At 47.3% G+C, this 16168-nt stretch overlaps 6 protein-coding genes across 6 annotated transcripts; 3 read left to right on the plus strand and 3 right to left on the minus strand.

Annotated features, from left to right (window-relative positions):
- Positions 1-4181: 4181 nt before the first annotated feature.
- EDB82DRAFT_486403 (amino acid/polyamine transporter I) lies at positions 4182-6418 on the minus strand. Its single transcript, XM_025730778.2, has one exon. It carries the CDS (start codon positions 5996-5998, stop codon positions 4427-4429), a length of 1572 nt encoding a protein of 523 aa, XP_025589869.2. The 5' UTR covers positions 5999-6418; the 3' UTR covers positions 4182-4426.
- An 84-nt stretch (positions 6419-6502) lies between these two features.
- On the minus strand, positions 6503-8091 carry EDB82DRAFT_486404 (uncharacterized protein). The gene is made up of 2 exons (XM_025730777.2): positions 7305-8091; positions 6503-7253 (listed from the first exon to the last, which is right to left on the minus strand). Exons 1-2 carry the CDS (start codon positions 7907-7909, stop codon positions 6758-6760), a joined length of 1101 nt encoding a protein of 366 aa, XP_025589868.2. The 5' UTR covers positions 7910-8091; the 3' UTR covers positions 6503-6757.
- A 1227-nt stretch (positions 8092-9318) lies between these two features.
- Positions 9319-10677, minus strand: EDB82DRAFT_486405 (concanavalin A-like lectin/glucanase domain-containing protein). Its single transcript, XM_025730775.2, has 2 exons — positions 10100-10677; positions 9319-10039 (listed from the first exon to the last, which is right to left on the minus strand). Exons 1-2 carry the CDS (start codon positions 10393-10395, stop codon positions 9394-9396), a joined length of 942 nt encoding a protein of 313 aa, XP_025589867.1. The 5' UTR covers positions 10396-10677; the 3' UTR covers positions 9319-9393.
- An 845-nt stretch (positions 10678-11522) lies between these two features.
- EDB82DRAFT_486408 (uncharacterized protein) lies at positions 11523-12174 on the plus strand. Its single transcript, XM_025730774.2, has 3 exons — positions 11523-11662; positions 11714-11849; positions 11905-12174. Exons 1-3 carry the CDS (start codon positions 11628-11630, stop codon positions 11944-11946), a joined length of 213 nt encoding a protein of 70 aa, XP_025589866.1. The 5' UTR covers positions 11523-11627; the 3' UTR covers positions 11947-12174.
- A 940-nt stretch (positions 12175-13114) lies between these two features.
- EDB82DRAFT_550623 (PLAC8 family-domain-containing protein) lies at positions 13115-13961 on the plus strand (the record flags this gene model as incomplete). Its single annotated transcript, XM_025730773.2, has 2 exons — positions 13115-13402; positions 13459-13961. The coding sequence occupies 2 exons, from the start codon at positions 13115-13117 to the stop codon at positions 13699-13701; spliced, it is 531 nt and encodes a 176-aa protein (XP_025589865.1). The 3' UTR covers positions 13702-13961.
- Positions 13962-14109: 148 nt separating this feature from the next.
- EDB82DRAFT_486410 (fumble-domain-containing protein) lies at positions 14110-15147 on the plus strand. Its single transcript, XM_025730772.2, has 2 exons — positions 14110-14342; positions 14391-15147. Exons 1-2 carry the CDS (start codon positions 14240-14242, stop codon positions 15065-15067), a joined length of 780 nt encoding a protein of 259 aa, XP_025589864.1. The 5' UTR covers positions 14110-14239; the 3' UTR covers positions 15068-15147.
- Positions 15148-16168: the final 1021 nt, after the last annotated feature.

Consider the following 16168-nt stretch of genomic DNA (forward strand, 5'->3'; position numbering starts at 1 on the left):
GAGCCTGCTCCACAGCCTGGTCGCGTTCTCGCTTGAACTTGTCGACATTCTTGATGGCTTGATCACGCTCATACTTGAACCTGTCGAGCACGTGATCACGATCCTTCTTGACCTTGTCAATTGAGATGTCGCGGTCCTTCTCAAATCGCTCCAGGGTGCGACGCTGCTCATCAAGTCGCGTCCTCGTCCTCTCAAGTAGACGGGTCTGCTCCTCAAACTCAGTAACAAGTCTGTCCCGTGTAGCTTGGGCCTTGTTCCTCTCTTCTCGGAGCTCATCCTTGTCGGTCTGCATGTTGGAGAGTCTGTACCGAGCGTCACTGAGGTCCTTGTGAGTCTCCTTTTGCTTCTCCTTGAGCGTCTTAAGCTCCTTGCGGAGGCTCTCGAGCTCAGCAGACATGGTCTCTTCCAGGTCATGGCGTGAGCGGGCCCTTGGTCGGGAAGGGGGACGCTCAGGCTGGGGAAGTTGACGCTCCTCTGGGATACGTTGAGGAGTAGGGACAGACTGGGGTTGTTGAGGAATGAGAGGCTGTTGGAAGGTTGGTTGCACGACAGGCTGCACAATGGGAGGGCTGATGGGCTGAGCAGTGTACATGACGGGTTGCGCTGGAATGAGAGGCTGCTGAGGAATGAGAGGCTGCTGAGTCATCATTGGCTGACCAGCAGGGTGCTGAGTGTAGGTGGACGACGACGAAGTAGTAGTCGTGGTAGCATGAATAACAGCACCATTCTGTGGTTGAGTGATGGTTTGCTGTGTGCTCTGCTGCTGAGGTTGCTGAGTAGTGATCTGCTGTTGTTGTTGCTGTGCTGGTTGCTGTGGGATGAGAGGCTGCTGTTGTTGGGCGGTAGGCTCAATATGAATGTGGAATGTTCTACCGCGGCTTCGTGATCGCTCCTTGGTCCTCTCCTGCTGGCGCTCAACCTGTCGTCCAGATGTTCTCTCAAGCTGGCTGTCTGTCTCAAACTCAACTCGCTTCTCAGTAGGACGTGACTGCTGTGTTGAAAGGGCACCTGTCTGTCGCACAATGGAACGAGATCGGGTAGGTGTCTTAGAGTAGTCATCCTCACTTTCACTCATGACGGTGGTGGCCCTTGTGGAGACGGAGACGTTGGATGAACTTCCCCATCCTAGTTCAGAGGCAGAGTCCCAGTTCTCATCGGACATGTATGAGGCTCTGGGTGAGGGCTCTGGTGATCGTGTGTCATGGCTGGATCTGAAACGAAGCTGAGGTGGTTGGAACATGAAGCCTGGTCCAGAGTGTTGTCGTCGGTTCACGGGTGGTGGTGGTGACACTGAGGAGACGTCACTGGCTGAAGAGACGGTAGAGACCTCTGATGGTGCTGTGGTGGCTTCTGAGACGGTGGATAGGCCATCATCGTCTGGTCGACGAGTTGATGGTGGACGGGAGACTGATCGGTTTCGTGTGAGGGCAGTCGAGCTGGTCCTTGGGTTCCTTGTGTTCTCGTCTGACGAGTTCCTGGGTGGGTTGCCCCGGATTGTGAGGGCCATGGCAGTCTCCTGCTGGCGTTGCTGTTCATATTGTGACATTGGGTCGAAAGGCCGACGTGATGGGGCCGGCTTTGTAGCCGTCTTCTGTGATGATTTCCTCATATTGAAATGAGACTGTTCTGTGATGTGTTGTGTGTGTAGATGTGTTGAAGGGAATTATTCGGTGACGGAGAGTGAGTTTCTCTCTTTGTCTCGGTCGTGTGTATATTCTTTCTGTAGTTTCGTGGGGTTCGTGGGCACTATACTGAGACGGTACGGTACCAGGGTCCGTGTGTGATATGATCGACGGGCGGTGAAGAGGGTCGAGGGTGGACTAGATAGATAAATGAAAATAAGAAATAGAGGACACAAGAGGCCTCGCAATCAATTGATTAATGGTTTGTGTTGAGCTATCTCTAGAGAGAAGAAAAAGAGGAAGAAAGAAAAAGGGAAGAGAAATTCAGCTCGGGCTGGAAATAAGGTGTATAGCCGCCAGTTTTGTTCGAGGCACCTCGAAACCTCTTTTTTGCCTTGGATCTACAAGAGCCGGGGTGGAAGAGCCCGAGCCAAGCCAAGCCCAACCCAATTCCAACAAGGGTTATCAGTGACTTTGGCCCACTACCAACCACATTGGAAAATATCACATTGGATTGGGCACGGGCAGGCCTGGTCTGGCCTGCAGTTGAACAGCTGGACCAATAACTACCAAATCGGCTGTGCCCATGACGAGAGAAGCATGATCCTTGGACGGTAGAACGGGAGAGAAAGGGAAAAAAGAGGCCCTAGTCTATTTTGGTATGTGAGAAAGGTGACCCGACATGCTGCAAGGGCTCGATTGGCCTCATGGGCCATGTACATATGGATAATGGACCCCCCAGAGTCAGCGGGGTGAGGCTACTGCACAGGTGAAGCTTTGACAGTTGACAAAAAGAGTCTAAGACTTGGACTGTCTGGCCATGTGGACAGGTGTGGTTGAAGGGAATCATTCCCCGGGTAGTGACCCCTCTGCAGGGGAATGGGGATCCCGGCACCTCCGCTGTCGAAACAAGGCCGAAGTGGAAGACGTCTGTGCAGGTGCTAGAGGAGCAAGAGGAGCCTCGTTCACCGGAGGACTAAGCGATAACCTCTGTTCTGCACAAGAGGGGAGAAAAGAGGATAAAAAGAAATGCACGACTCCATACCGCTGTGTGTCTTACGTGTACAACAAAGCACGACCAAAATCACGAGAGAGCACGTACATACGTTATGCGTTACATTTGTGCCACTGAAAATTCGCTTATTTTTGCCCTATTTCTTTTTTTGTGTCCTTTTTCTTTTCCATTTTGTGTCTTTTTCGTGATATTCTTGTTCTTGTTCCCTGTCTCTTGTCTACTGACCTTCTATCTGTCCATCCTTCTCCCCCACAAAACTCAATTTCATCATGCCCAATCGTTAAAATCAAGGCATCCAGTCAAAATCACAAAAAAGATCAGCAGCTTGGGCTCCTAGGCTTACAGGGGGAGTCCCTGTAGTTTTTGAGGCCATTTTAGGCGTTTATGTCGGGTCGGGCTGCAACGTTTATGTGGGGGTTTCCGATTCGTTCGAGAAGGGTCATATTTATGGGTAAAAGTTCCTAGTCTAGTCACTGGCTGTAGCTGGGGGAGGAGAAGAAACCGACAGTTCAGTGAGGCAAAGTACAAAAGGAAATGCTTGGATAGTAGACAGCGTACGTTTTGAGGACACGAGGGTTATGAGTAATAAATAGTGATGAGTTGGATTGAGGCTTTTTCTGACTCATTGCATAACCCAGCTCAGCCCAACTCATTGTGGCTGGCCAAGAAATGGTCTCATCCATGGCCGCCTGACAAAAAACTGAGGCTATTCGCGTTTGAGCAGTGGAAACGCTGATCACCGCCAACTACCGTATCGCTATCAATCAATCTCGGCGCTTCAACCACCAGACCCCGTTTGCGGGGTTTCAGATCGACTATGCCCAACCTCCTCTGAACCCTTAACCAAGACTTTGGTATCCGTAGTTTTCCATCAAAAATGCTTGACTATCCCTTTGTGTTGCCATATCCATGAAACTGCCGTGGCCTCGAATGTTGTTGTTCTTTGAGGCGGCGCAGGATATCCATAGTAAGCTGAGGTGTTGTCGGCATTACTCATTGCCTGCCAGCTATCAATTGAAAATACATACCTTGCCACAAAGACAGCACAAAGGCTCTGGCGGCAACGAATTTCAAGCGTATTCCTTGTCCGTGTGGGACCCAAGTATGGAATTGTCTGGCTTATCCATGTTTCGATGGCAAACGGAAACCCAAGCAAAGCCTGACAAGAAGCATTCGATTCTAGATTCATCGAGACAATCGACAATCAACAATTCATCTCGTGGTCAATGCATGGCCTAGTGTACATCAAACTCCATAACATGATCCGCAAAGATCGTGTACCTACCTACAATTGTTCCTTCGATAAGCGCTGCAAATGCAAAGCGTGGCCTCGATCTCATCAAAATTCCTTCCTATGTTACGCGTGTGCATAAAATCATTTTGTTGCCTAGCCTACTGTAATGTAATGTAAGGTCCATCACAGTCACAATGCATTTCCTCATATGATTTTGCACAGAATACATAGACCCAAAAGTCCGCCTTTTTTTTTTGAGGCCAACCAGTCCTGGACCTGGTCTTGTCTCGCCTTGTTAAATGGGACAGATGACTAAGATTGGATATCCAAACGAAAGAAGACATGCACAGTTGATATATGATAGGTTCGAATGAATTTTTCGCCTCGATGTTGTTGTTGCAGGCTGTGAATATGCCACGCATCAGAAACAGCAGATAAAAAGAAATGAGGCGATTGTTGAAATAAAACAGATAGACGCTCATCAGATTATGTGCAGTTGCAGAATTTCAAGTAAAAGACACGAATCAGTTATTGCCACTAGAACTAACAAGCACATCAGGCTGAACCAACAGCTACCCCAGAAACAACACTTCCCGTCGTCGTAGGCCCCTTGTATCCTTTCCTTGCACTCGCAAACCACCAAACACTAACTAAAAATGTCAAACCTCCCCAAATCACGCATGTGTAATTCATACTCTGTGGTGTGGTGGGCAAGGAATAAGGAAAGCAGTAGATGACACTCCAGATAAGAAGATAAGCACAAGCAATACCGTTGACAATAAAGCCCCAAATCCCATGCATTCTAAAAGGTCCGTATGTGATATTCTTGCGTCCGCTGAGTAGGTTAGGCAGGATGCAACAAAGGAATGAACAACTGCAGAGCAGGATAAATGTTCCCACAAAGGCATTGAAAGCTGTTGTGCTTCCTACGTAAATGGCACCTAGGACAGATACCAAAACCGCCGTGGCGATGGTGGACCAGAGAGGCATGTCAAGAGATTCTTGGACATGGCCGAATACTGCCGGGAAAGGAGTCGCGCCATCACGGGCAAGAGCCCAGAGCGTTCGTCCGCAAGTGATGTATAGTCCGACGACTGTCAAGGCAATGCAAATCATAACCAATGACAACAAGCCCGTAGCACCAGCCGCAGAGCCAGTTGCTTGACGATAAATCTCGGCAATGGGATACGCAGATTCGAAAAGCGCGTCGTAGTCGTTGATGGCGTACATGATGGCGATGAGATAGCAAAGTCCAGTGATAAAGCCAGTCGCCACTTGAAACAGAATGGCAATGGGAACATTGCGGCTGGGGTTGGGGATCTCCTCAGCTAACTGCGTTGTAGCATGGACTGATCCAACACTATACGCGCCATTGAGCATACCCGCCACGAAGACAAAGCCATCCGGATATCCAATATCAGCTGTCCAGTCTTTCCACACAAATGCCGAGCTCGCATGCGGCGGACGACCTCCAGTACCAGGCATAGCCGTGACTGTGATGACTGTGATGATGAAGCCAGCGAGGATAATGAAAACACCGAATTTGTTCAAAGCTGGCATGGCACTATTCCACAAACAAACTGCTGCACACGAAAGCCAGGTCGTGATGATATACGTGATGAACACATGCCACGACTCAGCCACGAACCCATCATGGTTCAAAGCATACATCTGCACGAGCGTGTTCGCAAGGATACTCGACATACTAGCGCATCCGAGACACCAAGCGAGATAATTCCACCACCCCGCGTAAAATCCTAGAACGCGTCCCCATCGTGGACCTGGGGTAACAGACGCCCAGTGATATACGCCAGCGGATGAAGGGATCGCACTTGCGAGTTCTGCGACACTGGCGGCTACGGTCCAGTAAAAGATGGACACGGCGATGAATTCGTATAAGACACCAGGCGGGCCGCCGTTGAAGATAGCGACAAGGATGGAGCCGCCAATCGCGGGCCAGACATTGCCGACGACGAGACCGACGCCTGCAAGGGAGAGGAGGGTGAAGTTTTGAGGTAGCTCCTGGACGTGACCGGAGGCGTTGATAGGTGTGGTTTGGGTGACGGACTTGGTGTCGTGATTATCGTCATCTCTTTTGGACGAGTCCATCTTGCGTGTGTCGTCCATTGAATCAATTGATCTGGAGAAGCAGAGACAATTGAGAACAAGATGGGAGATGGACCATCTTTAAGTCTCAACCACGCGTCCCGAGACTTTGGTATTGACGCTTCTTTAGTTTGCCCCCGGACACATTGTCGCATGTTCTTTCCAAAAGGGGTTTGGATTCCATCCCCAATCTGCGGAGATAGGCCATGTTTCGTATTTCCCCGAGGGGTTGTATCTTTAGCACCTGATTGTCTGGAACGCTAGACCAGGCAGCTTATCTAGCTGTCGGCTGTAGATTCCCAATGAGTTGATGGTGTTCGGATTTCGGCAGATGGAAAGGGAAAATGATGATAACAAATTTGTTTTATAGACATGCATACAGCAATATTTGAGGTGAGTTCGTCACAGGTAGATCGTTAGCATCATCACATAACTGTCACGTGTCGCTCGTTATCGTCGATAAGATATCAAGTGGAACTGGAACCGGAGATTCTAGACCAATTCTAATCTCGTCAAGGGCCAATCGTGCGGGGTAATTTCTCTTAGTCATGGCATTTCAGTTTCAACAGTCCCGGGTAGGTTCGCGAGTTTTGGCAGGCTATCTTGAATCACCCATTGCGATATATAATGTATGATAAGTTGTGAGAGAAAAGTACAGAATTTTATTTATAAATAGATTCATGATTATCTAAGCTGGTCGAATCAGTAGGTATACTGAAGTACAGTTTATAACATGACAAGAAGAGAAATACTGCTCCGACATCCATTACTCATTCCTGTTTACTGCATGTTGATAGGGTCGTGAATAGGATCAACACCCTGAGCTGAACCGATGCGAGCCTCAAACCAAAAACGAAGTCTCTCAACCAAGGCTCTGTCAGCCATGAATCGTGCAAATTCAGCTGGGTTGGTAGCAGTCTCATTGGCAAGATCAGGGTAGCCCTGGGGAGTAGGCATGTCGCGGCGAACGGACCAAGTACCCATAGCCTTCTGGTACTCGGGGCTGAGGATGAAGCTGTGAAGGAGCTTTGCTCCCTCGGGGTGAGGCGCGTCCTTGAGGATGCCCGCAGTCTGCGCCCAAGACACATACTTGCCGCTCTTGGGATGCGCAAACTTCATAGGCTCGGCATTCTGAAAGCCTCCACCAGCAGCGAAGTAGGCGGCTTGAGTGTAGTTGCTGCCTTTAACAATAGTTGAGGGCGCGGCGGTACCACGGATCCATCGAGGGTTCTGCTTGAGGAGACCTTCAAACCAAGAAACTCCGTACTGTTGCATGCTAGAGAATTGTTAGTTCACATCAATGCATATGTGTCGTCAGTATACTCACATCAGATGATAAGCGAAGAGAACAGCATCGTCGTCGTCGGGATAGGTAAGGACAAGCTTGTTCTTCAACTCAGGTCGGAGAAAATCGGGGTACTCGGCGAGTGGCTTGATTCCTGGAAGTTTCTGGCTGTTCCACCCGAAGGCCCAAGAGTAGATATAGACACCGTACCAATAAGCTGTGTTATCCTTGTATGCGTCATCGATCTCATCAAATCCCTTGGGTGCGTAGTTGAGCAATGCACCTTGTTGAGCCCAACGGGGGTAGTCGTGCAATGTCTGGAGAATGACACTGTCGACGTAGACAGCTTTTCCACCAGCAGCAAGCTGTTGGTCCAACCTGGCGTCGTGATATTTGGATAGATCAACGGTGACATTGAGTTCCATGCCGGGGAAGCGCTTTTCAAAGGCTGCCTTCAGGCCACTCTGTCGGTTGACTGAATCTCCGCCGTGCCAGAGGGTGACTACGCCTCCCTCTTTGAGCGCTGCTTGGTGAATCTCATCAAGTGACCGAGTTTCAGTTTCGACTTTGGCATTGAAACCAAGAAGCTGGTCGTAGCCCAAGGCGGAAGTAGCCAAGTAGGCAATGGACAACAAAGAAGACCGCATTTGTGCTGATAGGGAAGGGCGTACAAGATGAGATGGAGGTGAGGACTGTCCTGCTTTCTTCCAAGGACTATGATTGTAGTTGATGCATTATGATTTATACAAAGAAGCAACTCGGCGATAAGGTGGGATTATCAGAATGTTACATAATGTTGCATTAACAATCCCGCGCGGGTAACACGCACGTTAACAGGTCCTTAATAATAGGTTTCTTCACGGCAAAGCAGAACATAAGGTTTGTCCCCGCAACAAGCATGGGTTTGATTCGCCATAACAGTCGAGTCGCAGCATGTTCCTTGAAATGTCGTGTTATTAACACTACATACTACGAGTCAGGCAAATCCTGGTTATTACCAAATGGGATGCCGAACTATCTGCCAAGCTCCGAATAGATATGGAAGGAAGGTATGCGGTTTCTAGAATGGGGATGTCATGTTGGAAAGTAGTTGACAAATTTTCTTATCCGCGGGTAGTAAATTAGAGTTTTTACGAAAACTTCCCGTCCGAACGCCAAGCGAGAGTTCCCGTTCGGCTTCTGAAACGATGTGAGTCTACTTGAGGCAGACGGAGCCTTGTTGCGATTGGCTCCAAATATAGTTATCACCAGATGAAATACCTAGGGCTTCCTGCTTATGGGCAAGAACCACAACATGTACTTTACCACGTCTTTCGAGTACTGGGAAATTGAACATCCATCAGTAGCGTGCTGTCAAAAAGAGGCATGGGTAAGGTAAGTTGCTATTATCAATCTAGCTGAAGATGTCCTATGCTTGGATAAGTCATTATACAGACTTCATCTCACGTTTCATTGAGTCTAGATAATATAGGGAAGGGATTGGCACGGCAAACCCGATGGACAGGCCTGAGCCCCTGACGCTACTGGTGGTGCTTAATTTCCTAGACACTGACGGTTGTACTTGGCGATTGGCCATTTCGGGAATGCTCTACGTGTCGCTGAAAAAAAATGGATTGATAAGATCATCTTGCGAATTACAGCCGTCCGATATTTTATGCAAGATACGTCGGATCCTGATGAAGGCCATGGGTGCGACTTTGTTGGGGGGATAGATGCATTCCTGTATGATCATTTCATGACAGATACTCGTGAGTAGTAAGTACATGGAGACAACAAACTGTAAGCTTGAGAGAAAAACCAAATAGCATAACCTGAATAACTACATCTCTTCTGCTGCCAAGGCAATTCTTCTTCTGATACTCTGAGGCGATCTCGTATCTTATCTTCTGTATCTTATCGTTATCTTATCATACTGATCGATGATAAGAGCTCTTATCGGTCTGGCTCTAACAATAGCATCAATCGATATAGATCAAGATCTATATCACAATGTGTCGCGCATGAGTTGTGTATCTGCTAATTTAACGTTAGTATGATCTGATAATATCAAGATTCTCAGATCATGCACAGAATAGAAACGCAGGTAATGAAGCAGAACCACAAAATATGTGTTTTCGTATCGTTGGAACCGCTAGTAAGTATTACCCATAGGAGCAGTAGCCCAATCAGACTCGAATCTATGCCATCCTCCGTACTCAGGCTCACTCCCCATGTAAAGACTATGAACAACCATATCATACTGTCCATCTGAGGGTGTCTTGCCACCGCAAACATTTCCACCCATGGCAACATTCAAAAGAATATTCATGTCCCTCATGGGCCTCGTCCCTTCAGGAATGTCCCCCTTCATGACGGGTCTGCCATCAATGTACCAGATCATTCTACCCTGACCAGCGTGTCCACCTGACTGAAGCCACGCCAGGTCATACCGCACAGGCCGATGCTGCATGTCGGGAATCTTGGTGCCAAGGACGCGATGCTTGTCCGGCTCATGATGGTGTCCCCAGTGGAGACACGAGTGGTTCTCCATATCGCCGTTCCACGTCTCCGCTATGTCGACTTCTCCATCAGTGGGCCAGGAAAAGGGCTCCTGCGGAAGAAGCCAGAATGCAGGCCAGATACCTGTCGCGCATGGCGAAGTGAGCCAGGCGGTGAGGACGCCTTGATCGCGAGAGAGCGTCTGGCGACTCACGAGTCGAGCAGAGGTATACCGCTTCTCATGATCAGACTCTGCATTGTTTGCAATGGCACGTAAAACAAGCTTTCCATCTGGAGTACTACAACGATGATGAGTTATCGATAGATTTCCAGATTAGGTCATGTGCTGATAAACTCACTGGAAGGCGTTTTGTTGATCGGCGGTGTAGTACTGTAGCTCCTGATTACCCCAGCCATCCGGGCCGTTACCGATCTTTGCGTCCCACTCAGAGGAAACGGGTGCGTCGGGGCGGAATTGGGGCTGCCAGTAGACGTGTCCTTGCTGCTGGTTCTGGCCCATGGGCTGTTGGCCTTGGGGAGGAGGAGGCGGTGGGGGGTAATGTTGCTGATTCTGACTCTGGTTCTGAGCTTGTGGCTCACCGACTAGATTTTCGAATTCATTCTTGAGGCGCTTGAGATGGTCTTTCCACGGCATGATGAAGTTATTAGCGACGAATATCGGTCAAAGAGGTTAGGGAATACGTCAAGGTGTATTTACGTGATGTATATGTAAAAGAAGGGAGAGAATTGTTCAAGTCTACGACTTGGCATGACGTCACGAGCTTGCGTGGTTGAGTGGCTGGAGCTTTAGCCAAGTCTCAACATTGGGTATCAAGGTTGACAACTATCTCAAATGAAGCTATACAGACAAAGCAATTATAGGCTGCATCGTATTCATTAATTGCTGTCAATTACATCCAACACCTCAACAGGTCAGCACGACAGTTCAGAGATGTTATATAATCATCGAATGTTTTGAGAATCATCATGCGTATATCTTAATAAATCTTGGAAGATGATAAGAGGGAATAGTTTCAAGATATATTCGGGCCTTATCTATGGTGGTTGATTGAATGGAAAGACCGGTGTATCTTGGGCCAAGATGTTGCCTGATGTGCGATCTGGATCGGATTAGGATCCATTGAAATTTCCCTGTTTCGGCAGACGCCGTTGCCAATCATCAGATGGTTTTTAATAGTACCTGGAAGTTACCCTGTAGAAGGCGTGAGTGAGGTAAACTGCCAGAACCGTCTGCGTATCACTTGGTGAGAGTATCGTATAATGAGAGACAGAAATTGAACGATAAGTCATGGCCGAGACAGGATATGTGGTAAAATAATGTATCAGAGATCAAACAATATTGGAATGCTGTTTCGACTTGTTTGGACGCGTCTTCAACCAAATATTTTAGTGGACAGTTTTAGTGGTTGAGACGCGTTAGCTGGCCTGACTCTCCCTGATCATCAACCGCGTAAGACGGCTTCTTATCGGCAATCGAGTAAGAAAAATTAAATGAAAAAATAGACGAGTTTCAATCATCAGAACATCTCATGTTGTCGCCCACAAAAAACCACAAGATATAAACGATCTGGATCTCCTTATGGCCCGATTTTGAGCTTGATTGAGCCTCCGGAAGTACCCGACCAGGGGTTCCGGGCCATTTTCATGGCACCACCAAGCGGCCTCGAAACACCGCTACACCACGCCATGGGCACTGAGATCAACAATGCAAGATACGAGACAGATGATATATAAGATATGTACAGAATCTCACTTTAACAAGATTCATAAGTACTAATATCTACAGTAATATCTACTATATCAATTGATTTGTTCCTCACTTGTCTTGAGAAACAAGAACAAACCCTTGGCATAATATCATCCAATATGCAACCTATCCTAAGAGCCATGCCTGTCGAAAAGTGAGCCTCAAATCTCCACCCATCACCAGCCACACACTAACAAATCTCCAGGATTGTCCCTCTTCTCTTGACAGTTGGCAGCGCCACAGTCGTTGTTGGTGGTGTTCGCACAACGCTCAAGCCACAGACACAATCACGGTCTTTTGATAGAAGACTTGCTTCATACAGCACAGCACAAAGTGAAAAGGTATGTTGCTTAAGTATCTTACTGTTTGAAATATCATCATTAACAGATTTTATAGACTATGACGACAATGATTTACAGCACTTGGCTAGAAGATTAGACAAAGCCATTGGTACAGAAATGCAGGCGTTTCAGACCACCACATCGAAATCACGACACTTAATGCACATTCACGAACAAACACATACACATATCTAAAGTACTTGCTGGCAAGATCAACTTCTTAAGCAAGACCAGTACACTACAACTATTACACTACGGCCTGGATTAGAAAAAGTTACATAAACTAGCGAATGATAGAATTATGGGCAAGGATCCCACTTGAACCTTTCAACGTTTTAATTTGAGTGATGATGCATATTTGGCCATTCGTATGAGAATACCATAAAGACTTATCTATGAGATCGACAGGTATGAGTCACTGGTCTCATTTCACACACAGACAAGTGCTTAAACTGCTTGAGGTAATTGCCGAGTCTCAGCCGCAGCGGAATTGAGGCGCTCAAAGGAAATGACAGCCAAAGTAGTGCGTTTCAGGTGCAAAGACAAGCAATTAATCTCATGGTTCCTTTTTTCCGCTATGGATCATATCAACTGCCGAATGAAACATGATTTGACAGTTTCGCAATCTCAATCTACCACACTCAGATTATTTGGGCGTTTGTTATATTTCGTGCACACAAGATACAAGAATTGCCATGACCACGATGAAGAATAGGAACGTGATTAGTCTCAGAAAATAAAGGGATAATGAATAATTTAACTAAAATCTTCCCATATCTGTAAGCTCAACGATAAACGTGCGAACCACTTTGGAGGCTTGCAGCTGATCCCCAAGCTCATCGTAGCTCCAACGCCCAACCCGCAAACGACTCTACCGTAAATTAGTGGCGCTTCAGCTTTCGCCTATTGCCATGTTGACTACCGAATCAGATCCTTTTCTAACATCACAGGGCTGAGATAGCATTCCGCGTGATACTCTAACAAGTCAAATGTGATTGGACATTTCGTGCCTCGCGTCGAAGAAGCAATTTCGTCGTTTGCTTTGGGCATGTCTGCGCGCTGATCACGACGCTAGCATCAGGCACTCAAGCCATAGTCTGATGATTGTGGAAAGTAACTGGCCCTTGGGCTGAATGGTGTTGTGTCTGAAAGCAGGATAACAACCAGTCTTTTCCTCCATGTTTTCAGTCTGTCAGACATCCAACTGCCACTGAACCTTCACCTTGTCACTCCTTTAATACCGATTTTCTTTACTCGTATTCACAATGGCTACCCCAGCTCAAACAAATACCCAGAACAACGGTCCTATCGACCACAACGACCTCAATGAGTGGAAGGGTCGTTTCAACGACGTCCTCGCTCGTCCCAGCGAACATGTCAACTCCAAGTCTCCCGAGACATCTCAGCCTTGGCAGAACAGTTTCTTCGGTTGTTTCAGCCCTATTAGCCTCTGTGCCATCACATGCTGTGTTCCCTGCGTGACATTTGGCAAGACACATCATCGTCTTCAAAAGAACAACAACCTTGAAGGTTACGAGCCAGTAAACACTTCTGTATGTTTTTCCACAGAACAAAACGTTTCGATTATGATATACTGACAAGTCTGCAGTGTCTTATGTTCTGGGCTTCTACCTGTGTTGGTCTACACTGGATCCCTCTAGCCCTTCAACGCGCCAACCTTCGTGAGAAGCATAACCTTCAAGGCAGCTGTCTTGTCGATCTTGCTACTGCGTGTTGCTGTGGATGCTGTGACTTGATCCAGCAGGATAAGGAGGCTGAGTATCGCGAGGCTCAGAGTGTTGCTACTGGAGAAGGATACAAGGCTAATGAGGGCATGAACATGCCTGCCTGAGCTACTGGACAATGTTGAATGAGTCGAGAGTCAATTGCTATTTGAGCTGTATGTTCAACACGAGAGATACCCGATGGTCACAATAATAAGTATTGCCAATTGCAATACACCATCACGGTCAGGCGAGAATGAATCAGAGTAATTATTTACAGTTTGTCAAAGAAACAGAGTTATTCCTTTCTTTAGAATTTTCTTAACCGAACCTAGAGGCAGTCAAGGTATAGACATTACCGAATCACAAAATTCATTAGAGTTTGGAGTGCCATACAAAGTTCAACTTGATGCTCGGTGAAAACGTATTGGGGTGAATCTTATCTTATCAGATGACAAAAGCCCCACCCAAAATGAACTCTGTGAAAATTCAGCAAATTAGCTTGTGCCCCCCTTAATTATCGCAACTACACTAGTCTTCTTTCAGTCACCGCATCAGCGTGCAACATCAGAACAACATCAGTCATATCCCCTTGTCGACACAGAACAAGACTGCTCACAATCTCACTTTATACTATCATCATTTAGAGAAATACAAACAGCCACTATGGATATCGCTCCGGATCAATTCCAGGATGCGGCGCTACAATACCTAGTAAATCCTCTGGATGCTACTCAAATATCAGATGGTATAGACGGTTCAAGTCACGGTATGACCTCCTCACTCAACCCCCGAAACAGTTATTGACTGTGATCAGATAACCGCCCACCGATTCCGGGTGAAAGCTGCGAGATCTACACTTTCGTTGATGAAACAATCGTCCCTTCAACACCACCAAAGTCTCACCCATATCTACTCGTCAACATTGGTTCAGGAGTATCCTTCTTTCAGGTCACAGAAAACAATCAGTGCCAACGTATTTCAGGCTCTTCATTTGGTGGTTCAGCACTATGCGGTCTGCTTCTCTTGCTCACCAGATCGCGTACCTACGAAGACATGCTGGAGCAAGCAGAAAAGGGCAACAACGCAAACGTCGATAAACTGATCGGAGACATTTACGGAATGGACTACAACAGAATCGGCATGAAGATGACGGCTGTTGCATCGACATTCTGCAAGGCTTTCAGTTTGGAGCATAGACCTGACGCTGAGGTAGAGGCTCAGAATGATGAGAACCCTGCGGACATTAAATCTTTTTCTGATGCTGATATTTGCCATTCTTTGGTTTTTGCTGTCTTCAACAATATTGGTCAACTTGCCACGCTGCATAGTCGTATCCATGGTAATCCGGATATCTACTTTACTGGACCTTATGTTCAAAACTGTCAACTACTTATCAGGACGTTGTGCATCGCAGTACGTTATTACTCCCAGGGCGAGAAGAAGGCACATGTTGTGGTAAATCAAGGGCAAGCTGCAGATTTGAGCACATAAAGTGGGGAGACATCTGGAAATAGCCAGCATGAGCATGCATTTACAGTTACTCTATAATACCACCGAGTTTTTATGTTGAATTTTGACCAACAACGTGACTTGAGCCGATTTGAGTTAATATACGGGCGATGGCTTTAGGCAGGATGCATCCATCGTTTAGGTAAAAAAGACCACTGCGGGCTGAAGGCCGAAGGTGAATTTATAAGATTTCAACATTCCCAGCCTCCCCAAGATATAAAAAAGGAGTCTCCATACCTGTCCTTTTGCTTTCTGCCATCCTACTTTCCATCTTGCACACCATCAACAAAAACGGATGCAAACCTTTTCTTCTCTGCTCCTGAAGCAGATGATGCCAATCCAGTGATTGACGAGAGTTACTCGACGGTGTCTTCTGACAACCAACCCCAACAGCAGTCATGGCAGTGGCCAGGCCAGGTACACAGCAACTATTTACCGTCCGCGAATTCCGACATCCTATGTCAACAGTCGTCTTCGAGTGGGAGCTCTGTACAGGGGCCTCACACCGTTCAATAGCCAACCGGCAAGACTCAAATGGACGTCCGAGTACCTCGAATCGATCAGATGAGTTACAAATCAGTCCTCACCGTCAGTGAACGATGGATTTCTCGACAAACCGTTTTCACAGGGCAATGGACTCGGTCGTGATATTTCTGCTCAGGGACAGAATGACAATCCTTTCTTCCAGTGGTGTGGTCAACTGATCGAGCCGAATCCCTCGCAATACCTCGGTTGCGCCGATTCCTTCCACCCCTTCGCCAAAAGCCACGAAGATTACTGGCTGACCAGAGATATTTGCCGAAAATTGGGCGACTTTCAAACCGGTAAGCCTCTCGCGGTATTTTGTCTGATCTGCCACGAACCTCTTCCTAGATTTGCTGTCCGATGCGGATACTGCACTGATTTCCGACAAAAGCAGCCCCCAGATACATTGGAATCACGTTCATGTATCATCTGCAAGGGTGACACTTCGTCCTGGTAAAGCATTTTCTGCAAGCATCATTCGAAGCAGAGGGCCATATTTAACCCTGGTGAGAAGAGAGCCCTCGTATAGGCAGGCATCTGCAACCTATGTTGGCGATA

Source organism: Fusarium venenatum (assembly GCF_020744135.1).
Source record: "Fusarium venenatum strain MPI-CAGE-CH-0201 chromosome Unknown EDB82scaffold_1, whole genome shotgun sequence".
Lineage (NCBI taxonomy): Eukaryota > Fungi > Ascomycota > Sordariomycetes > Hypocreales > Nectriaceae > Fusarium > Fusarium venenatum.

Coding starts and splice junctions, on each gene's coding strand:
- EDB82DRAFT_486403 (XM_025730778.2), bottom strand. CDS start 5,998: ATGGACGACACACGCAAGATGGACTCGTCCAAAAGAGATGACGATAAT.
- EDB82DRAFT_486404 (XM_025730777.2), bottom strand. CDS start 7,909: ATGCGGTCTTCTTTGTTGTCCATTGCCTACTTGGCTACTTCCGCCTTG. Junction 7,254..7,304: donor CTCTTCGCTTATCATCTGAT/GTGAGTATACTG, acceptor ACAATTCTCTAG/CATGCAACAGTACGGAGTTT.
- EDB82DRAFT_486405 (XM_025730775.2), bottom strand. CDS start 10,395: ATGCCGTGGAAAGACCATCTCAAGCGCCTCAAGAATGAATTCGAAAAT. Junction 10,040..10,099: donor GATCAACAAAACGCCTTCCA/GTGAGTTTATCA, acceptor TCATCGTTGTAG/TACTCCAGATGGAAAGCTTG.
- EDB82DRAFT_486408 (XM_025730774.2), top strand. CDS start 11,628: ATGCAACCTATCCTAAGAGCCATGCCTGTCGAAAA. Junction 11,663..11,713: donor AGAGCCATGCCTGTCGAAAA/GTGAGCCTCAAA, acceptor ACAAATCTCCAG/GATTGTCCCTCTTCTCTTGA. Junction 11,850..11,904: donor GCACAGCACAAAGTGAAAAG/GTATGTTGCTTA, acceptor CAGATTTTATAG/ACTATGACGACAATGATTTA.
- EDB82DRAFT_486410 (XM_025730772.2), top strand. CDS start 14,240: ATGGATATCGCTCCGGATCAATTCCAGGATGCGGCGCTACAATACCTA. Junction 14,343..14,390: donor TATAGACGGTTCAAGTCACG/GTATGACCTCCT, acceptor GACTGTGATCAG/ATAACCGCCCACCGATTCCG.